Below are 24,587 nucleotides of genomic sequence, written 5' to 3'. Positions count from 1 at the left end.
CTGTTAGAATTTGTATATCAGTGTCAGCTCATTTGCTGCTATCAGTGTGCATGCCCCAGTACCCCACAGCTACAAATTTGAATTTGCTTCTTATCTGTTGGTTAGAAAAACAGATTTTGAAGCTGTTTTAGAAGTACATATAACTTCAGAGTTTTGAGTAAGGATCTGAGGAGTCCTCTGTCATGAGCGTAAGTGTGTGTTACTTAATAATACTAGCTTCCATTTTTTTAGTGCTTACCATGTGACAAACCTTCTGTGAAGCACTTTTCATACATTATTTTGTTTAATCATCACAGTATCCTGATGTGAGACAGATATTGTACTCATTTTAAGGAAGGAAGAAACTGCAACTCAGATAAAGAGACTTGCCCAAGGTATAATATATAGTAAGTGGTAGAGCTGGAATTCACACTCAGCTCCAGTAGACCACCTCACTCTACTGTTCAGAGATATGGCATGCACTCCCTGGTTTGGTTCTAGACAGTCATTTTGCACATACTTAGTAATGTCTTCTAGATGTCTTAGTTTTGAGGTTTGCTTATCTTGTAAAATAAAAATGTTGATATTTGTGGAGAGTATTTTCTGTTGCTCCATATTAGGGAAAGCATGTACAATAATTATTTGTGAGGTCTCTTTGTGGAGTTAAGACTTCATTTAATAATAATCAAGGTCCCCCAATTATAAGTTTGTGGGGAGAACTGAGGTTATCATATTTACTTACTGATATGGCAGTGAAAAAATTAGTACCCGTTTAAATGTTCCAAGATATTCTCTTCCACTTTCTTTGTTGGTCTCTTCCTGATTATTATATTTCAAATAGTATAATGTAAATACAATGTTTATCACTGGGAACATGAAATTTCTTACTTTGCAAAGGATGTAGAATTTCACAAAATCCTGAGAGTGATGTTAAATAACTGATCAATCATTGGCAAATGAGGATTTGATAGGCTAGTTGTCAATTAGAGAAAATGACAGAAATGATGACATGATAGAGACTTCAAAAAATTATGTGAATATCTCACAGGACTAAGGAAAGACCCTTGGGAAATTTGATAAAGCCCTTGAATATTATACAGAAATGACCCTCATTTTGATTATAATACAAAACTCAAATATGAAGTAAGGATGCCATATTCTTCTGTCATAATTTCATTGGAAAAACTATGCAAAAAAAAAAAAACCAAACATTTAATTTATTCTTGCATGTAGTTAAATGTAAAAATAGTTTTATTTTCATGATTTTTTGGTGTGTTTTTTTTTAAGATAACTATTCAACAACACTTTCTTTTCCTTGTTCAATGAAATGTTCATACCTATCTCTTTTTTTTAAAGATTTTTATTGGGGAATTGGGGGAAGGGGAACAGACAAGTTGCTATCCTTTTGTTCTTCAGTCTAGTTGTGGAGGAAGTTGCTTCACTGGCCCAAGTTGGCACCATCATTGCGCTCTTCCCGGGTGAGGCAGATCAGTTGCCGGCTTCACGCTGGCTGCTGGCTACACACAGTAGCCCATGGCAACCCACCTGCGGGAGCCGGCGACTCATGGCAGCCCAGCTCTAGGTTGAGCTGTTGTTCAGCATCTTAGCTGTAGAGGGCAGTGTCACTGGCCCTCATGTGTGGGATCTGAACCGGGGCCTTCTGGCATCCCAAGCTAGCTCTTAACCAACGCGCCACTCGGCCGGCCCAGTTCATACCTATCTTAAGAAAATACAGTTTCAATTGCTGTTATCCTTTACCAGTTATATTCTGATAATGAAGACCTCAATTTATCCAGATTCCAATTTACCCAGAGCTGTTATAGTCATATGTTGGGGTTCGATGGGGATATATGGAGAAGCTCTGTAATTCAGAAACTCATAGATTTCATTGTGTGTGAAGGACTGTGGAGTTAAAAATATTTTACAATTATTAACTGATTAGGCTAGACTGAGTTTTAATTTAAGAGGATTGGACCAGATCTCAAAGAACTTGTCTAAAATTTTACATTCTCTGACTCTGCTTTCTTAGGATAAGAACTGTAGGTGCTTTAACTGGTTCCCAGTCTACATTCTTAATTTTCTACAACTTATCTACTCTCTTTACCAATGATTCTCTAATACCAAAAATTCTAACAGGTAAAACTTCAGGCAAAAAAGAGAAAACTAAAGTCAAAATACTGAATTTTTCATTAAGGTAAACTTATTCAATTCAAAATTATTAGCTTTTGTTTTAAGATTATGTTCTTTCTACATTGTTGGTATTATTTCATGGAACAATGGTAATTTTTCAGTAGTCTTATTGACAAAAATTTAAAAACTGATCTCCTACTTTATTTTTTATGAAAATCCTAGTGTTTTGGAACCTAGCTACCTTGGAGATCTTTCTGAAACTTACTTAATCATGTCACTCTCTTGCCTTAAACCCTTCAGGGTAGACCACCTTGACCTACAGCAGTATAATCCCACTGGAATTTTGAATCCATATGTGCATTAAGTATTTTCTCTAGACTAAACAAAATATGTTAGTTATATTTTTTTCCATTTATTTTAAAAGTTTGACTGACTTTCCAGTAGCCTTTTCTAATTGTGTGTTTTTTGCAATCATATAACTCCTGTCAGGTGTGGAAGCCATTGAACTATTTTTACTTTAAAAAGGCTTATCAGTAAAGGTAAAACTATAAGGGGATAATGGATTTGACAATATAGTAATTAAAATTTTGATATAGTAAAAAAACATAAACCACACTGAAAAAAATATATGTGGAAAATATATCAACAGGCTGTATTTGAAAAACAGGTATATTATCATTACTATAAAAAGATTTTATAACTCAGTAGTAAAAATAATACTGCAGTAGGAAAATCGCAAAGAACATGAATAGCAATTCACAAAAGAAATATAAGCTTCCAATTAATATGAAAAAAGTTCATCTTTACTAAAAATAGAAGTTTCAACTTAAAACAAGATGATATTTTTTCTAGCACTTAGCAGAATTTAAAAAATGTCTGTGTGGTAAGGGTTTGGAGGAATGGACACTCCTAACTGCTGGAGGAACTATATATTAGTATGTTCTTTTGAGGACAGTTTGGCTATATGTATCAAAAGCCTTACTTTTTTTAAATCCCTTTATACTTAGCAATACATTTTACTGGGAACATAACTTAGAAAAAGAACTAGGGATGTGTTTAATATTTGGCTGTTAGGATGTTCATCATAGTGTTTTATAATAGTGAAAAATTGGAAGCAATCTAAACATCTAACAATTGCATATTAGTTTTAAAAAGAAAAAAGATTACAGTTCATTCATACAGTGAATGCTACACAGCCATTAAGAATGATTTTGTCGATAAATCTTTAATGATATGGCAAATTATTTGTGAGATAATATTAGGTCTGAAATACAGGAATTAGGCTAAATATCAATAACAGCAATTATTTTTGGTAGTAGGTTTTTTCCCATTTAAAAAAGTATTTTCAATGGGCATGTATTTATAATTAAGAAACGGTTATTGGGAATCATTATAGAAGAAATCTGTGATATATTCTCTACTTGTGTCTACTTTTCCATTCACAGTACTCCTAACCAGCCCCTCAGAGTACATCATCCCCTTATGTGCCTCTGTACCTTTGTTCACCCTTTGGTCACTTAGGGAGTGCCTCTCATCTTTTAAAGTCAGTTTAAATGACACCACCATGAAGTCTTTCCTGAACTCCTTGTTTCTTTGCTTATTCCACATAATAATCTTGTATAATTATTTATATGTATTTATAATGCCTTTTCACTAGGCAGTGAACTCCCATCTCATTCATTCATTTAATAAATATTTGTGTTTATTATGTGCCTGGCACTGTGTTGGGTACTGCAGAGCTAACCATGAACTGTGTAGACAGGTCCCCCTGCCTTCAAGTTTATAGCCTTGTAAAGTACACTGTAATATTAAGTGTTGTAATAGAGTGTAGAGTGTTTTAAGAGATTAGAAGATTGGTAAATCTACCCCAGGCTGGATAGAGAAGGAAGGCTTCCTGGAGGGGCTGATAGCTGAATAGTAAAGTGTTAGCCATGTCAAGGGGTAGGGGAAATGTGGTTTCAGGTAGCAAGAAGAGCCTGACCAAAGGCCTGGAATTTTAAAACTATGTTAAGTTGCAGGAAGGTCATTATGGTGTTTGTGGATATTGAGGTTGATTTCTGATAGAAAAATAATTATATATAATTTTTTCTTGAAAAAAGCTCCAAAATTCATTTCTTCTGTAAGAGATTAGGAAGTTATATATAATAGCATATTAGAGAAAGCATCCTAATGTTGAATTAGATAGAAATTGAAGTGTAATTGGTAGGTTTGTTATTTTTTAAGTATTTGTTTAAAATATATTCTCACTAAGGATTGAGAAATTAGTGTAAAATAATTAAAAGCCTGAATTGTAGAGTATTTCAATTTATCTTGTAATCTTGACAGGTTCTAATGAAATGTTGCTAAGCGAGATTATTTGGGGAATGCCTTTGAATTAATAGATGAAAATGATGGTATTTTAATAGCAATTTTTACATGTAAATGTGTTCTAAATAGAACGAGATGTTCCTTGTAGCAGAGAAAACATTTCTCATATTTTGAACCCTTTACACTTCACATGTCTCCCTTGGCAATCAGGGTTTCCAAATTTCCTGTCTCCTATTAAATTGTTTCTCACCATTTGTGTCTCCTATACAGATTTTAAAGTTCTCCTTTATCTCTAGCACTGTTCTCTAAACACCCACCCATTCTCAGTTCCAAATAAAAATCAATAGTGTAAAGCAAATGGATAAAATTGCAATGCGGCCTTTATTAAATCACAGTATCCTTCCCTGTGTTTATGTGAATTATACTTACTATTTATTGTATATCAGAATCACTAGTTTTGGACAAGAACCATATGATTTCACTCATATGTGGGTTATAAAACAGAAAGCAACAAACTAATAAAAAACATCATAGACACAAATAACAGTATGGTGGTTACCAGAGGGGAAGATGGGGTGAAATTGAAGAGGGTAAAGGGGGTCATATATATGGTGATGGAAGGAGACTAGACTTTGGGTGGTGAGCACACAATGCAATATATTGTACACTTAAACTTATATAATCTTATTAACCAATGTCATCCTAATTAATTTTAAAAAATGAACCAGTGAGTTTATAGTCTTTTTAGTTTGTTTTCTTGATTGGGTAATATAGAGACTATTTCTCAAGATTTCTTCAATAAGAGATTAAATAAACCAGTTTTTCTTTTCTGCTTTGTAGATTTCTTGATAACCGGCTGTTTGCTACCTGCTCTGATGACACTACAATAGCACTATGGGATCTGAGAAAATTGAACAACAAAGTATGCACTTTACATGGTCACACTAGCTGGGTGAAGAACATCGAATATGATACTAATACAAGACTCTTAGTAACATCAGGATTTGATGGAAATGTCATTATTTGGGACACCAACAGGTTTGTGAATAGGAGACCATGTTAGGATTATAAACAAATATTTTTTAAAGATGGTAAACAAATTCAGTGTTCTGTTTTAGCTTTTATATCGCTTTAGGAGAAAGAAACTCGTTTTGTGAGAAACAATTAAAAAGTGATTCTATCCTTTGTTACTTGCACTTAGTCATATATTGCAACTGAAAACTTTGGAGAAAATTATATGGAAAGGAGATCAAGAAGTATAGGTAATGGTGAAAAATGGTTTATAAGATGAGTTTCCTGAATTTAAGGAAACATATTTTTATTTCCTTTGTTGCACTGAAGTGTTTTTCACTTGTTGGTCCTTCAGTTCTAAATCTAATTTTGTGTAATTTTTGCACTTTGTTTTCATGTAGTAAAAGAGCCATTAGTCTCTCTATTACTGATCTGTAGTGGAGTGTTTGTAAAAAATGTGTGGTACAGTTTTAGTTGTCACTTTGGGAAAAGAGAGGAGGATTTCTACTCGCATTTACTTGGCAAGGATCAGAGTTTCTAAACATCCTGCAGTGCACAGGACAGTTTGCACAGGGGACCAGTTGTCTACCTAAAATGTCAGTAATGCCTCTGTTGTGAAATACTTCAATAAAATGTTTCCTTATGGAGGAATTCATTACTTAAAGCGTTGACATTTGAGAAGTAATTAAACTACACCTGTTGCTAGCTATGGTGAAATGACAATACAGTAATATACCAGGATCATTTCTGAAATATTCTTTTCGGAGATTATATGTAAAAAAGGAGATATTCTTAAAGATTTCTAGCTATGCATATTGTTTGAGCAGAGGATAGAGCTACTGATTATCTTTAAAGTAAGACAAACATGCTTGTTAAAATTTAGAAATATTTTTTTTTAATTTAGAAATAAAATTTGAGGGGGTGGCCGGTTAGCTCAGTTGGTTAGAGCGTGGTACTAATAACACTAAGGTTGCTGGTTCAATCCCCACATGGGACACTGTGAGCTTAAAAAAATAATAAAATTTGAATAGGAATATAAATGATAACTTCCAAATTAGAAGGATAAAAGCTAATAAAACATGATCAATCCAATTCTTGGCAGAGAAGATGAGGGAAAAAAAATTTTTTTTAAAACAAAAAACAGGTAAATTAGGAAGCACAAAAATATAGTAGGGAGATAATCCAAAGAGCAATAATCATAATAAATGTATATGGACTAAAGTAGCTAGTTAAAAGATAGAATTAGAGTGGATTAAAAAACCAAACCAAACTGTATGTCCTTTGTAAGGAACCCATCCAAAACATATAAATACAGAAAGTTTGGAAGTAAAATGATGGGGAAAAATAACAAGCAAATACAAATCATAGAAAAACAGTTTTATCTACATTAATAGCAGATAAAATAGAGTTTAAAGCATAAAATATTATTAGTGATAAAAAGGTACTATATTAAAAGGTTTGTTTCACTAGAGCATAAAAGAATACTTATCCTATATACACCTAATAAGATTGTCTCAGTCCTCATCTTAGTGAAAAATATTAACACCATTCTTTCATTAGTAATAGATAAAATAGACCAAAAAATTAGTAAGGCTATAGAAGATTTTAATATTATTAATAAGCTTGATCTATTAGGCATATTCAGAATTCTGCTCCCAACAAATAGTGAATACATCCTCTGAAGCAAACTTAGAACATGTACAAAAATGAACATATAGTGGACTACAAAGTAAGTCTCAACCAATATCAAAGAATTGTTATTACACAAACCATTTCCCCTGACCTTAGTACAGTTTAATTAACACAAGTAACAAAAATTTCCATGTTTGGAGACTTATAAATTAATTTTCTAAATAATTCATGGATCAAAGAAGAAATCAGAGTAAAATCAGAAAATCAACTGAAAATTAATGAACTAAGCATCTTACCCAAAAAACTGGAAAAATAAAAAAAGGACAAACCCAATGAAAGTAGATGAATAGAAATGATAAAGATAAAAGGAGAAATTAATGAAATTGAAAATGAAAATTAATTTTTAAAGCCAACTCTTTGAAAAAGCCAATAAAGATTTTTAAAAAGCCTTCTCTTTGAAAAAGCTAATTGAGACTGCAGTTATCTGGTAAAATTCATCTAGAAAAAAAAGACACAAAAAATCTTAGCAATGAAAAAGGAGACAACAGAAAAATTTAATCTAGAGTAAGAGAAGATGATCAGCTTTATGCCAGTATACTTGAAAACTGATAAGATGGTTTACTCAAAAAATACACCTTAGTAAAAGTGATCAAAGAATAAATAGACAACCTGAAATTAACCTATTATCAGGACTGATAGTTAACCAACATGCACAAGTTCAGCTAAAGTGGTTGTTAAAAGATTGAACTTCCATAATAATTGATAAATAGCCACTATCCTGAAGCATCCCCAGGTGTCATATCCTGGCACCCTCTAGCTACCTAGGCCCCTCTTCTAGAAATACTTCCCTCAAGATCTCTCTATGATCTAGTGGCTAAAGTCCCCCTTACACTGTACAGTAAATCCAGGCCCCAATTCCAGCACTGCCAGTCACATTAATTTTGATTGGCTAGTTTTCATGCAGTTCTGGTTGTTTAAATATTTTGAATATCACCCCTACCATAGCCATGGAAGAAATGGAAAAAAATTAATTAGAACAATAAAACAGCAGGCCTGTCAGTTTCATAGGTGACTTCTACTAAATATTATAAATAAAAAAATATTTCAATTTTATTAAACTGTTCATATTTCCAGAAAAAGGGAATTCTCCTTATGTATAAAGCTAGTATGACCTTGATACCTACATTCAACAAAGATAATATTAGAAGAAAAAGATGAAAGTTCAATTTGTAGTATGAATGGAGGTACAAATATTCTAAATTGAAAAATTGAATCCTGTAAGATATTAATCAGAATATCATGACCAAGTTGGATTTATTCAAGGAATGAAAAAATGATTTATCAATAGAAATTCTATTAATACAATTTATCACATTAACAGGTTAAATAGATAAATTCATACGGTTGTTTCAATTGAGTAATAAAATTCAACTTTCAGTCATACTTAAAATTAAAAGAGGGGGTGTTACTACTAACTTCATAGAGATTAAAAGGATTAAAAAGGAATACAATGAAAAACTTCTTGGCAACAAATTAGACAACTTAGATAAACATACCTAGAGAGACACAAATTACTTTAATTCAAGAACAAACAAAATCTATAGACCTACAGACTTAGAGCAAAGTAAAGAAATTGAATTGGTAATTTAAAACTCTTCCCACAATGAAGAGGCCCAGGCACAAAAGACTTCACTGGTGAATTTTACTGAATAAATTATACCAATTTAAAGAATAAATCATAACCAATCCTTCACACACTCTTCAAGAAAATAGAACTCGTCCCAACTCATTTTATGAGACTAGTATTACTTTGATACCAAACTAGATAAACATCATAAGAATAGAAAACTACAGACCAATATTCCTACAAAAAAAGATTCAAAAATCTTCAACATATTCACAAATCAAATCTTTCTCTCAGATACATAGATAGATAGATAGATAGATAGATAGATAGATAGATAGATAGATATAGATATATAGATATAACACATTATATGTCATGGACAATTGGAATTTATCCCAGGAATACAGTGTTGGTTTAACATCTAAAAATCGATTAATGTAATACATCATGTTAATAAAAGTTAAAACCCATATATATGATCATCTCAATAAAAGCAGGAAAGCACTTGACAAAATCCAGCACCCTTTTGTGATAAATGGGGAATGACAGGGAACTTCCTCAGCCTGATAAAGGACATCTATGAAAAACCTATGGCTAAAATCATACTTAATGTTGAAAAACTATGTTTCCCCTAGGATTGGAAACAAGGCAAGGATGTCTGCTCCCACCACTTTTATTCAGCTTTGTACTGGAGGTACATTGCACTGGAAATGTAATCAGGCAAGAAAATAGATAGATGGATGGATGGATGGATGGATGGATGGATGGATGGATGGATGGATGGACGGACGGACGGACGGACGGACAGATAGATAGATATTGGGTCGTCGGAAGAATCATGACATATTTTTCTGTTTTTCGTTGCAAAAATGTGTCGACTTTTCCGACGACCCAATAGATTAGATAGATAGGTAACAGGCATCCAGATTGGAAAGGAAGAAATAAAACTGTCTTCAAATGCAGGAGATATAATGTTGTATATAGAAAATCTTAAGAAATCCACAAAAAAACTGCTAGAACTAATAAACAAGTTAAGGAAGGTCACAAGATATACAATATTAATATACAAAAATCAGTGGTATTTCTACTTATAAACAATGAGCAGTCCAAAAATGAGTAAAGAAAAATTCCATTCAGAATAGCATTAAAAAAATAAAATAAAATGCTTAGGAATGGATTTAACAAAAGAAGTACAAAATTTGTACACTGAAAACTATAAAACATTGCTGAAAGATAAGAAGCTACAAATGAATGGAGAGACATTCCATGTTCATGGATTGGAAGACTCACTATCATTAAGATGGCAGTTCTCCCCAAATTAACCTATAGATTCAATGCAACCCTTACCAGAATTCCAGCTGCGTTTTTGGACAAATTGTCAATCCAATTCTAAAATTTATATGGAAATGTAAATGACCCAGAATAGCCAAAAACAACGTTGAAAAAGAAGAACAAAATTGAAAGACTCACACTTCCTGATTTCAGGACTACTACAAATCCATATTAATCAAGATAGTGTGGTACTGGCATAGGATAGGCATATAAATCAAGGAGCAGATTGAGAGTCCAGAAATAAATCCTTGCAAATTATTTATTTATGATCAACTGATTTTCAACAAAAGTGTCAATGTAATTCAAATTTCAGGAAAGGATAGTCTTTTCAATAAATGATACTTATACAACTGGATGTCCACATGCAAAAAGATGAATTTAGAACCTTTTCTCACATCACAAAAGTGAACTTGATGGATTTCAACCTGAACGAACATAAGAGCTACAAATATATAGAAGGAAACATGGGAATAAATCTTCATACACCACCAAAGCTGAAATGATTTTAAAAATTGATAAAATGGACTTCATTAAAATTAAAAAGCTTTGTGCATCAAATGACACCATTAAGAAAGTGAAAAGAAAAACTACAGAACGTGAGAGAATATTTGTAAATCACATCTGGTAAAGGATTTGTGTCCAGAATTATATAATGAACTCTTGCAATTCACTTATATGTACATCAGTAACCCAATTTAAAAATGGGCAAAATAGGGCCGGCCGAGTGGCTCAGTTGGTTAAGAACTCGCTCAAGAGTGTGAGCTCTAAGCAACAGGATCGCCAGTTCGATTCCCATCCCAAACTGAGCTGCCAACAGGTGGCAGGATGGCTCAGCTAGAAAACATGGGCAAAATATTTGCGTAGACATTTCACCAAAGAAGATATACAAATGATTAATAAGCACATGAAAAGATGTGCAACATCATTAGTCATAAAGGAAATGCCACTCAAATGAAAATGAGATACCACTCCATACCCACTAAGATGGCTTTAATAAAAAAGACAATAACAAGTATTGGCAAGAATGTGGAGAACTAGAACTTCATACATCGTTGTAGGAATGTAAACTGGGACAGCCACTTTAGAAAACAGCTTGGCAGTTTCTTAAAACAAAGAGTTACCATATGACCCAACAATTCTACTCCTGAGAGAAATAAACACATATGTCCACATGAATGGTGATAGTATTATTATTCATAATAGCCAAAAATTTGGAACCAATTCAAATATAACCTTGGTAAATCAAAAAACAAAGTGTGCTAAATCAATAAAGTGTGGTATATCTATATAATAGAATACTATTTGGTAATGAAAAGGAACAAAGTACTAATATGTGTTGTTACATGGATGAACTTCAAAAAAATTATGCTAAGTGAATAAAGCCAAACAAAACACCATTTATTGTACGATTTTATTTATATGAAATGTCCACAATAGGCAGATATAAAAAGACCGAAAGTGGATTAGTGGTTGCCTGTGGCTGGGAGTAGGCACAGGGAGTGATTGCTAATGGGCAGGAGGGATTTTTTAGGGTGATGAAAGTGTTCTAAAATTGGATTGTGTTGATGATCACACAGCTGTCTAAATTTACTAAAAATCACTTAATTGTATACTGAAAATGAATAAATTTTATGGTATGTAAATTATACCTCAATAAAACTATTAAAAACAAAACTGTTAATTAACTAGAAATAAAAGGAAACTCATCAAAAGTATACACTAAAACCTACACCATTTTTTAAATGGTGAAACTTTAGAAGTGTTTTCAATAAAATGAGGAAGGAGAAAAATGCCTGTTATTACTACCACGGTTCCCCGTTGTTTGGGGGTTAGGGGGCGGCAGGGTCCTAGTTGGTGCCGTAAAAGAAATAAATATATAAGGATTGGAAAGGGAAGAATTAAACAATATCATTCACAGATGATGTGATTGTCTATATCGGGTTGGCAAACAGTTTTTATAAAATGCAGTATAATAAATATTTTAGGCTTTGTGTGCTATATGGTCGCTGAGCAGCCGTAGACAATACATGAATGGGTGTGGATGTGTTTTAACAAACTTTGCAGATTTGGCCCATATGCCAGTTTTCTGACCCCTGGTCTATATAGAAAACCCTAGAAATTCTATTGACAAATTATCAGAATTAATAAGAGTTAACCAAGATTGCTAGATAGATGTAAGATCAAAATGTAAAAATTAGCGGTGTTCCTATACATAACAACAAACAATTTTAATTTTTTACAGTATATAGTTTTTAGTAATTAAAATATTTAGTTGGTATACAGAAATAAATTGCAACAAAAGATTTTTATAACTTTTATGGAGAAAATTGTAAAATTTCATTTAAGCAATATAAGACCTAAATAAAGTCTATGGATGAGAAAAGGCCTCTAAAACAACAATAAGCAAATTTAAAAATAAAGGCTGTAATAATATAAAGATAAATAAATTTCCACTAAAAATTTAAAAATAAATAAATAAAGGCTGTAAACTCATAAAGGTGGGGAAATAGGAAAAGAATCAATGACAATAAAATTTTAGATCTGGAAAATAGGTAGGTGAGTGGAAACTGACTTAGCAACTTACTTAACTTAACTTAGTACGAGAAAGCTGAATCCTAAGCTGCGGGGGAAGTTAAGACTACAAAATCTTCAAAAATCATAGGAACTGGCAACTTGGGGTACTCTGTAGTTGAAGGGATAGCTAAAGTAAGGATTTAAGTGAAAGTTAGTTAAGAGCTTACATTTCTTCCCTTAATCCATACCACTGGGCCATTGACAGCTCCCATTTCAGAGGAAGTTTCAAATTTTATTCTCTAGAGGGTAAAATAGAGAAACTCTGTATTGAAAGATGCAGACACAGTTGAAGACTTGGACACCTTACCAAAATCCGGGAGATTGAGTGACCATATGTATGCTGAATATTGAATTCAGAGACCCTTAGCTTCTTCCAGTTAAGAAAACAAAGATACTGACATTACGAGTTCCTCAAAAACTGGCTTCACCCTACATAGTGAAGCTCAAGCCTACCCCTGTACTCAGTTCCCAGTCAGCTTTTTAGTTATCCATTCTTAATTATAAGCAGACAGCTAAAAATAATCAGACATTTGAGAAAAGTTTGTGATATAAAGAACTACACAAATGGAGAGAGATTTTGGAGGAAGAAATAGGGAGAAGAAAACTTAAAAAGCCTCTCAGTATCCTCAGAGAGAGAAGAAAAGATATCGTATGCTTGCAGCATTGAATGTTGACTGAAGGATGCAACAGAGGAGAGAAATAAAGGGACTTTTAACTTACTGGTATTGTTCTACTTGTTAATATGAGTGATGAGTCACAGGTGTTCATTTTCTTTAAACTCTACATATGTTTTATTTATGTACTTTTCTGTGGGTATGATCCAGTTCACAATTTAAGATATAATTGAAAAAAAAGAGAAGGGGGAATAAAGAACATAGGCAAGGAATAAAAATCTATCCAAAAGACCAGGCAGATTTGAAAAAGAGCCAAATAGAACTTAAAGAAGTAAAAAAATAGAACTATGGAAATTAAAGAAAAAAAAGACAGGTTAAGTAGCAGATTAGACACAACTTTAAAAAATAGATTGGAAGATAGGTATTGAAAAATTATCCAGAGCATAACATATGGCAATGAGGAGATGGAAGACATGAAAGAGAAGTTATGAGACAAGGACAGTCAAATGTAAATGTTTCAAACGTCTATTTGGAGCTCTAAAAAAATAGAGAAAATAGGTGAGAGGCAATATTGGAATAATGATGGAGAACTTTCCAGAATATATGAATAACATGAAGCTTAAGATTTAGAAAGTCAAATGAATTCCAATAAAGATAAATAGAAAGAAATCCAAATTTACACATATAGAGTAAAACTGCAGTACTCCAAAGACAAAGAGAAGAGCAGCCAGAGGATAAAAAAAGGATAAATTATAAGATAACAATTAGACTGATAGTAGTCCTAAAAATAACAACAATGGAAACCAGAACTTAGTGAATATTTTCCTTGATATTCAGAAAGAAATATCTACCTAAATTTATATGCTTAGCTAAACCTTTAGTCAAAAAGAAGAGTGAAATAAAGATTTTCAGAACAATAAAAAGTGAGTTTGCCTCAACGAAGTCTTATTTTAAAAAATACTTTGGAAAGAAAGGATAATTTGAATAGGAAAATTGGAAATGAAAGCAGGAATGGTGAGCAAAAAAAAAAATTAATCATATGTGTAAGTCTAACTATACATTGACTATAAATTCTAGTTTGAAAGGCAAAAATATGACGATCACCAAATCCTTATATTTATGATAACTAGGTTTTGTTGGTCTGATTTCTTCTGTAGGTGTACAGAAGATGGGTGTCCGCATAAGAAATTTTTTCACACACGTTTTCTCATGAGAATGAGATTAACACCAGATTGTTCCAAAATGTTGATCTCAACGTCCTCTGGATATCTCTTGATTTTGCATGATCTTGACTTAACCAAATCTTTAGAAGTAGGCAGCTATCCCATTTTGAGAGCAAGAAGAACTACATCAAATTCAGGTAAGCTTTTCTTTTTTGAATAATTTTCCAAAGAATCTCAGACATAGGGATGGTATATGCATCCAATCTAAGAATGATAGCAGGAAGAAGGGAAGAAAATTAAAAGATTTTCTTTGGAAACCTCAGTGAGAGCTTTTTTCCTAAGGAAGTATAATGATCTATATGTACCTCTGTATCACAGATGTCCTAGGAAGAATAACTGCTAACTCTAAAAATATTTCCTTTTGGCTCTGTGCTAGCCGAAAAATTTTTCATCAGTATTCCTAAATCATCAGTATCTCAAAGATTAGTGCTGGCCTAAGGTAGTATCAATCTTTTTAAATTCTTCTGGAACCCAGCAGAGTTTTCAAGTTATAGTCAATATGGAGTTTTAGTTTTAAGCCTGTATTGTATTCTAGACTTCCAAATGTCCAGACACGGATAGCTGGTGCCATCTTATCTCATGACCCCTAAACATCGTCTTGCTCAAGCCCTTCTCCTGTTGCTGATTCTGTTAGATTTAAGAGAAATTAGGGCTCAGAAAAACTTATACACTATAATTAATCTACATTATGTAATAGAGACTATATTTCATCTACCTTTGGGAAAAAAAGCACTGACCTGGGAACATATCCATTGTTTATAATATTGTGTTTATGAACAAGAACCCAGAAAAATGACTTAATCATTTGGAACACATAATGTTCATAAATTGCTATTAAAAATCAGGTTCAAATGGTTACCGCCTTTCTCCTGTGTGCACAGGGCCACTTCTGAAGACATTTCATTGTACTGCAGTTGGCCAATGTCACTGCTAAAAGTAGAAATTTAAGTTTTAGCAGCTTATTTGCAAGCAAGGGATTTTATAAGTATGCAAGTATAACCCTTTTGGATTCAGAATTTTTTTTAGGTTAAACATTAATAATCAGCTTGTACTTAGTGAGCAGTAGTGATTTAAAGGTCTACTTGGCATTTTTTTATTCAAAAACCAAGAAGGTTTTTCTGTCTTCTAAGGGTAATTCTGATAATAACATCAAAAGGAATTAGATTAATAAGTCCCCGCAGGGCTGGCTGAGTGGCTCAGTTGGTTAAGAGCTCGCTCAAGAGTTTGAGCTCTGAGCAACAGCGGTTCAAGTCCAGCCTGAGCTGAGCAGCCACTGAGCTGCCAATAGGTAGCAGGATGGCTCAGCTAAAAAAAAAATAAAAAATAAAAAATAAGTCCCCGCAGAAATGTGGGGCCACTAGAAAAGTGTGATGAAATAGAGATTGTTATTTAGAGTAATATATCAAACTCAACTATCTGATACTCATTTTATTTGTCCACAGATTTCAATGTAAAGTTTGTATTGCATTTCAAAGATAGTATTCACGTAATTTCAAGAATGATAGAAGTTTTTGGTATGCTTTAGGAACGATCTGTTCATATTCTCAGTAATGGGCCTGATGTTTGGACCCTGCTCTAACATTAAACAATCAGCTGAACAGTTGTTTTCATTCTTACTGAATTTTCTTGTTCCATTTCATTACAGAAATGATGAGGAACCAAAAATCCTCCTGTATTTATTTGGTTTTTCATTTTTATGTCACTTAAGCAAGTCATACCTTTTATACCTAAAAGGTTTTAGAAAGGCACTAGGCCTTAGATAGACCACTTCAAAGAGCTGTCCTACCTCAATCTTAGTTAGTTATAAGCCAGTTTTAAGTGCCCATGTACTCACCATGGTTCAGATGGATTTTAAATGTATAGTTCAAGTAGATGATTTAAAAGTTAAGAGATATTACCAGAGTTTTGCCAGGTGTATTGTCAGAACTTCTTGTATTTTCAAGATCTGACCGTTTCATCGAGTTCATCTGGTCCTAGAGTTTCTGGTTCACCTTGTCATCATAGTGACTCTAATTCATCTGAGAAACACCTGTCGCGAGCCTCGCAAAGAGAAGGTAGGTTAAAAGTTGGATTTTATAATCCTGCAACAACAGATTCTACCAAATAGCTTTCTTTGGTTTGGTTTTAATCCATAAAATTAGCCAATAGAGGTAAGGCTATTCCTTGTCCCTCAAGTTATCATTTTCAAAAAGCTAAACAGTCTCTAGGGTTGAATATCTTGGGCTTAAATCTTTGTTGGAATGTAAGCTGTGGTTTTATTTCCTGGACTTAGCTTCATGTATTGGGTTGTCGGAAAAATCATGACATATTTTGGCTATGTTTTTCAAAGGTCATTTATTTATATAAAGAACAAAGATCAATCAATTATATATTGCCCGTTTTGTTTGATAACCTTTTGTCATCTTTCAGTGAGCTTCATAATTCCTCGTTCATAGGAGGACCTATCTTTATTTGTGAAGATAAAAGAATGATGCTAGAGCTGTCAGCTGTCAAATGACATAGCAATAACATAGATGCAAACGACTCTAGTACTTCCAAAAACAAACTAGTGCCATCTGTCGCAAACATGCGTCACGACTTTTCTGACAACCCAATAATTTGGAGAGGAAGTAGTTGGGAAATGTTTATTTCAATCAAAGTTGTGATGGAAATTAAACGAGATTATACATGGGACAGTGATGTATAAATATAAGGGGATGGGTTTATCAGGTGCTTGTGGAAGTCACCTGGTTCCAGCCCAGTAGGCTTTTTGCCCTGCCCTATCCTTATCTCAGCAATGCCTGATAGGCTCGGAGGTCTTGTGGGGTAACGTGCGCTACATCTGGCCCCACTCTGCTTTTGCCAGTTAGTCTCCACCCACTCTGGCAGAACTAGCTGCTTAGCCTATTCCTTCCACCCCCTAATTGAAATGCTTTCTACCTATGCGGATTTCCATACCAACCCTCTCCAAATTAATTCACATCTAAACTCTTACAGCATTTTTTCTTTGTACTCTTTTGTGGACTGTTGGCCAGATATGGTTTTTTATAATTTTAGGTCACCTTTTGGAGATAAGCATGTTTCCTACCTAGATACTTAGGGGAGGGACTACCCATTAGACTTCTAATTTGTTTTCCCTGGGTGGCCTCACCTGGTAAGTGCTTGATAAATGCATACTTGATTATTTTGCATGACTACTTATGTGAGTAGAATCGTTTGAGAGCCCTTCCTAACCCAACCTATATCTTATCCACTTTCCTCTGGATGTTAAAGACTTCGATGTTTCACTTTAAGGTTAAAAACTCCTCTTCTTAAATTTAGAGATTTATACCCAGATGTATAACATTGCTCCTTTGATTTGTAGCAAAAACTTCTTTTGCAGAGTCTACTTGTTTTCCTTCTCCTTTGGCTATGGGAAATAAGCCAAGGCTCTTAGTAATCACTAAGAAAAATCTTTATTGATTAACTAAACCATTTATGAGAAAAAGAAACTTAATTTAAGAATAGTTAACATGTTTGCTTGTATATTAGTAAACCCCAAAACAAAACTTTACAGCCGCTTCATGTTATAGAGAGTTGGGTCTATGAGAAGAGATGATGTACTGGGAGCCTGGGCAGAGAGAATAAGAAAATTAGGGAGTGAAAAGAGAGAAGAAAGGGGGGCTTATAGGTAAGTTACTCGGAATGTCTGAAAGCCTGGGTCTTCAGGTGTCAGAATATGTTAAGGTCATACTTTGGCAGATATAATAGCTGTTTAGAGCAGAGGCTTTCAAACTCATTTCAGGATTAGAACTCTCTTTTTGACATGAAATCTGCTGTGGATTCTTAGGGATATAGCACAAATAAAAGTGGAGTAACTCTGGTTCATGGGAAATTAGGGAAGCCCTTGATCCTCTAGTCTTCCCCTCACCATCCCCACCCTGGTGGTTCCCCACTTTTCCCAGCTCTTGAGGAACCTCCAACTCCAAGGAGCACAGCTTGAAAACCACTATTTAGCTATTTAGAATGAGTTTCTATTCTGTTCTTTTGTAGATTTTCAAAATTAATTATTGAAATAGGGGTTTGTTTTCCTCGAAAATTGTTATTAAAGTTCAATCACATGTGAAATCATTATTTGGGTATAGTTTGGTTGTAATAGTGTAATTTAGAGCTTCAAGGTTTCCATCAACACTGTAGTAATCTAAAGGGAACTTTTAAAAGAAAGTAACACCTTTTTGACAAGCAATTCACAAAGTATCTGACAGAGGGAGCCCATTATCTTTAAAGCAGCTCCTTCCACAGGCAGAGAAGGGTTGAAATATTTTTCTTGATATTAAATTTCTAAGCTGCTTCCTTACAATGTCTGTGAAAGCGGCGCTCCACATACCTAAGGGATATGCTATACTCCCATTAGTTACTGTGGGACTTACTACAGCAGTCACTTTCATTGAGGGCTAGGTAGAAGGAAAAGATGGGCCATAGCAGAGTAGGAATAGGTATGACTGGCACTGTCTCCCATCCCTTGTTTTGACATACTTCTATGTGAAGTGTCCTCCCTCACTGCTCCTTGCATGCATAATAGACTTTTTTTATATAAAGGCCGTCTTCATGGCTCCCAAATATTTCTTCCTCTGGGCTAGAAAGCACCAGGTCCTCTGAGATTAGAACTATCTTTTACTTTTCCAGATTTCCTTTCATGTCACATAATTTGATTTTACTTAAGAGCTTTCTGAGATGTAGATCCAAATCGAAAGGACCTCTAGTCAGCTTTCATGCCTTAGGCTTCCGCCATTGGTGATTCCTGCTGCAGGAACTTCTTTAGTCCTTTTCATACCCTTCCCCCATACCCTCGCCCTAAAGACACACTTCCACCCCATACATTGAAGGCACCGTAGGTTTTTTTTACATGTGGTAACATAAGGCAGGCAAAGAAATTAAGGCATTGGCAGTGGCTGACAGAAATCAAAGCTTTGATGAGCTGCGTGAGTCCTCTGATAATACAAATCCCACATCCTAATTTTCTTGTATCTCAGGAGTTTCACCACGAAATAGTCTTGAAGTCTTAACCCCTGAAGTTCCTGGTGAGAGAGACCGTGGAAACTGCATCACATCCTTACAGCTGCACCCAAAAGGCTGGGCCACTCTTCTTCGGTGCTCAAGCAACACTGACGATCAGGAGGTACGGGCAGCAGCCCACTATCTTCAGCAGGGCCGTTTGTGCTCATGGCATCTTTATCCCTTGAAAACCCTTCTTCCTCCTCTTTGGCCTGGGAGTGGCAAGCTGGGAAGTACTTTAAAGCAATTGTCAGCTCACATTGTGCTCAGCTTCTTAATTCTTTCCTTCTCCATCACATTGTGAAAAAAAAAACAAAAAAAACCCTTATATAGTAAACACAGGATTGAGATGTTTCAGCTAGGTCGGCTAAATGTGAGGTTTTCCTAGCCAATTGAGTAACATAATTTTTTCTTTTTAAAAACCAGGGGAAACTTTGGGAAAGGAAGGGACTAAACTGATGAGTAGGGGCAAAGGTCTTATATGATGTTATGATTTTCACCACTCTGGAAAGTAGGAGTCTTCCAAGGATCTCACTAGCTCTAGAAGCCACAGCTGAAAGGAGGAGAGAAGAGCCTCTGAAGTATGTGGGAGAGTCATTCTAGGGCTTGAATGTCTTAAACCTAGAATTTTTTAAATATGAAGGTTGTTGTTACTCTGAGAAAAGGGAATTGTCAGTACAGAAGTCACAGTGGTCACAGGACAGAGTAGTAACCTTAGCTTATGAAGATAAGGTATGGGCCCTACAAGTTTGGTAGTTGGAAAAGCGATGGCATTCCCATGAGTGATTTCTTGCAACAATTCTGTGGCTTTGGCATCCTGTTGAGCTTTTTTTAAAAACGAATATCTATAGCACTATTTGGGGCTCTGTAACTTTGGTCTGTCTCTCTTCTCTCCCTCTAGTGGACTTGTGTCTATGAATTCCAAGAAGGAGCTCCCGTGCGACCTGTCTCACCTCGCTGTTCTCTACGACTGACTCATTATATTGAAGAAGCTAACGTAGGCCGGGGTTATATCAAAGAACTCTGCTTCAGCCCTGATGGGCGAATGGTTTCTTCCCCACACGGCTACGGGATTCGCTTGTTGGGATTTGACAAACAGTGCAGTGAACTTATTGACTGTTTGCCCAACGAAGCCAGTCCCCTGCGGGTGATCCGTTCTCTGTACTCTCATAAAGATGTGGTACTGACAACAAAGTTCTCTCCAACACATTGTCAGATTGCCTCAGGGTGCCTTAGTGGACGGGTTTCTTTGTATCAGCCAAAGTTTTAGGCACAACTTATCAAATAAGGAACTCTTCTAGTGTTTGACTTACAAATTACTTCAATTTAGGTGAAGTATTTTCTTTTTAGAAGATCTTAAAAGTTTGGGTCAAGATCCTGTTTCTTACAGGTCCGTGAACACCTGTGACCTGAGTACTTGGTCGTCCAGCACCGTAGGGGCATCGCCAAGGTAGACTATGCAGCATCGCCTTTGCAGCATTCCTCAGCTCCTGCTGATCTGTGCCATTGAACTCCAGCTCTCCTGGTGATTGCGCATGGTAGCTTCTGTCAAGTTTCTGTCTTTTCTTTTTTGATTTTGGTGTGAATCTTGGGACATTTCGCAGGAGTTTGGGTTGGGTTAGGAGAACCCCATGATACTAGAATAAAACCCAGAAGTTTGATATTGGCATACTGGTTGTTGAAAAAGAAATTTCATCTTCACTTATCAGTATACTTGGGCTTTTAAATTTGCTGTTATGTTTCTCTATAATGAGCACAGATAATGACATGATTCTCATAACAGTTAAATAATCTTGCAACACATGGTCTTTTAAGCTTCCTGTTAAAATTATATATTTTTTTTTCACCGTGAGAGGGATTTTTTTTTTAAATTCTAGAAAAAAACATTACCTCCTCTCTTTGTAATTCACTTTACTTGATGACTTTTAAAATCTGTAGCACGTACCCTTACTTGGTATTTTGTTCTTGTCAACAGCATTAGAAAGGGAAAGAAGAGAAGGGATGGGCTTCAGTCATTCCTATTGTATAGAAGAGGATTTATTTATTGGATTAGTACACTGTCTGACCACAGAGTGACTAGAGCAGTGTTATCAGATTTTGTTTTCTCTGCCAGATTATTTGAATCACACAGGATGACATGTATAGTATTGGGGCAGAGGGGGAATTGAAAGTAAAGAGGTGTGTTTTAGTCATATTTCTCCCTTGAGCCAGGTGGTGCAAGCTCAACTCTCTTAGCATTAGTGAGGGGAGAATAACAAGTCTTCTTCAAGCTGTGGGCATAACTGTGGTAGTCAGTGACCTGGATGTCAAGACCAAGAGCTGACATGAAGGCCTTTGGTTGTGTTTTGTAAGGAACACGGCAAGTAAAACGCGTCAAGCAGGGCTCAGGCACAAGGCCGACTGCTCTGCCGAAGGAAGCAGCTCTCTGCTAGCCTCCTCCACTTTGAATGGTCTTGTGTGTAGAAGGGATTTGCCAGAGGCTGGAGTAATTTAAGCCACATGCTAGTTTTTCCCTCTTAGATCACATTCTCTTAGGCCAGTGGTTCTCAAACATTAGTGTGCATTATAATCATCGAGGAGCTTGTGAAAAATACAGAAAATGCCCTCAGCTTAGGAGGTTCTGAATCCGCCAGGGAGAGGACAAGAATCTGTATTTTTAACAGGAACCCCAAGTAATCTTTATTCAGATGGTCCCTGGATCACAGTTTGTAAAACACTATCTTAAACATCAGTAAATACTTCCATCCATCAGGTGCTTAACACCAACTCCCAGAAGCTGTTTTGATTATTAAAAAATAAGTAAATGAAAGCAATTTCAGAGGTAGAAAATAACGTAAAATGGAATCAGTCTGATTATTTAACGAATGAGAGAAGTTAAGTGATTTGCCTAAGGCCATCCTGAAAAATTAATGGCAGAGCCAGGACTTGAATTCAAGTCTCCTAATTCCTTGCTCAGGGCAATTTCTACTGTATTATGCTGTATGTTAAAACAATGACTTATGAACACTTTATTTTGTCTTTAAATTGTATTGTTTTGAATACCCTTAACATGGCCAATAGATTGAAAAAGGAAGGCATGGGAGTAGATGCTGAGAATTCCAACCATAACAAGAAAAGTATTTTAAATCTTATACAAATGTTTAAGCAACCCAAATGCATGAATAAAAATGACATTTCTTTGTAGGACCTACTGGACAGCCATTCACACATGTATAGAAGTTATATCACTTGGAACAATGTTGGCTCTAGGACAAATTTTAGAAATTAGATCAATTTACCATGGATGTTAAAAAAACTGGAAATTTTTTGGTCATCAAAAAATTACAGTGAAGTACAGTGAAAACAGGTTTGCCATAAACTTTTTAAAAAACATATTTAAAAGAAAATAAAGCTTTGGAGGCAAAAACACTCAAGGTTAACATTAAAAATAAGCTACTAAGTACAACAATTATATTGATAATCAAAAGAAGGTTCTATAAATTATATCCCCTTTGGAGAGAGTTCCATGTCAAATGCTGGGCACACATGTTGCCCAACTCTAAATTTCAGTTCATGATTCTTTAAACACTATAAAGTACCTATCGTGTCAAATAATGTATATACTTTATTACTAACCTTCACAGAAGCCTTGCAAGGTAGGTGGCATGAGCACCGATTTACTTTGGAGGATATGTAGGGTCAGAAAGGATAAGTGATTTGTCTTAAATCACAGAACTGGGTCCCAGCACTGGGATTCAAACCCAGGTTTGTCTGTTGTAGTCCAAAGCCTGTGCTTACTACTCTACTATTTTGCCCTTTAGTTTGTAATGGATGATAAACTGGCCTTTTAATTTACCTGTTTAGTATCCTCTGGAAGTTCTGGCTTACCTTCTGCCCCATGTAAAAGAACGTTTGCAAGACTGACAATTTTCATTAGAATTAATACGATAAACTGCAGGGCCTACATACAGTCCATTAACTGAAAATCCTCAAGCAGGATAAGTAGCTATAAAATAAAGAAAAATGGAGGCGATAGAGCCATACAGATGAGAATTAAATATTAACCACCAGCAAATTCAGTAAAACAACCCTTGTCCTCTTTGAGATATGGTCATGATTAAAAAGCCAACAGGGATGTTAATCAAGGAATTAAGGTCTTCAGGAATGGCATTACTATTGGAGGACATGACATCCACAATTTCAAGGTCCCTTTTCACTTGGAGTATAAAATTTAATCTGGTGTGTTTTACTCTAAATTTTATTCAGTCATTTTTATTCATGATACTTGGTAAATGTATTATAATTGGTAATATAGTATAATCGTTGGAAAATGTAGTATAAATTATCCTTTTGTTTAAAAGCTTTCTGCAGAACAGTATATTTATGGCAATGCTATGATGAATGAGTTTAGGAACATCAATTATACTGTAGTTTCTTATTTTCAATTGTGAAAATGAAGTGGCTAAAGCAGAAGAAACCTCTATTTTAATCTTTGAAAATGTGTGTGGTCTTTTTTCTCAGAAGCCCAAAGAACATGTATATTTTGTTATTTCTCCTGTTAACATCCCTGAGAAGAAGCTATACCAAAAACTTGAGAAAAACAAGCAAGGAAAAGGTAAATCACATGTTCTCCACTCCTGTGTCTAGAACCAAGCTCACCTTATACCATTAGTATTAAAGTTTTGTTTGCTAGAAAGTGCAATAGAGGAAAAACATTCTGAGAATCTTGTAGAAGCCTAGTGTTTCCCATATTAGTCAGAATATAGGTATTGGCATCCATAAATATCTGTTAAGCTTGTGTTTAGCAGGAGAAATATTCTGATAACTTATTGATGACAATCATCCCCATTTAGTGACCAGCAGTCACAGAGAGCTATGAAATTTCACTAAGTAATACCCTGTATTCATCATGAAGGAAAGCATATATATGAATTTTGGGATAACTAATGTATATCTCTTAAGTGCCAAATTTAAAACTAGTAATTATTTTTGATACAAGTGTTTCCAATATATTAGTATACCTCCCGCCTTCTTCTTAAACAGCATGCTCAGTATAATTCACTTTCATGATAAAAAGTAAGTTATATTGGGCCGGCCGAATGGCTCAGTTGGTTAAGAGCTCGCTCAAGAGTTTGAGCTCTGAGCAACAGCGGTTCGAGGCCAGCC

General features: G+C 34.8%; 1 protein-coding gene across 1 annotated transcript in view; it reads left to right on the top strand.

Annotated features, from left to right (window-relative positions):
- Nucleotides 1-23,989, top strand: part of DCAF10 (DDB1 and CUL4 associated factor 10) — a 42,982-nt gene extending 18,993 nt beyond the window's left edge. The window contains exons 3-7 of the mRNA XM_019649516.1: nucleotides 5,257-5,454; nucleotides 14,364-14,566; nucleotides 16,373-16,483; nucleotides 19,421-19,566; nucleotides 20,344-23,989. Coding sequence (XP_019505061.1) covers nucleotides 5,257-5,454; nucleotides 14,364-14,566; nucleotides 16,373-16,483; nucleotides 19,421-19,566; nucleotides 20,344-20,712 — 1,027 coding nt within the window. The 3' untranslated portion in view covers nucleotides 20,713-23,989. The remainder of the gene's footprint in view (nucleotides 1-5,256; nucleotides 5,455-14,363; nucleotides 14,567-16,372; nucleotides 16,484-19,420; nucleotides 19,567-20,343) is intronic.
- Nucleotides 23,990-24,587: the final 598 nt, after the last annotated feature.

The sequence above is a fragment of the Hipposideros armiger genome, unplaced genomic scaffold, assembly GCF_001890085.2.
Source record: "Hipposideros armiger isolate ML-2016 unplaced genomic scaffold, ASM189008v1 scaffold_133, whole genome shotgun sequence".
Lineage (NCBI taxonomy): Eukaryota > Metazoa > Chordata > Mammalia > Chiroptera > Hipposideridae > Hipposideros > Hipposideros armiger.
Note: the sequence above shows the minus strand (reverse complement) of the source record. Positions and strands in the feature narration are given on the sequence as shown.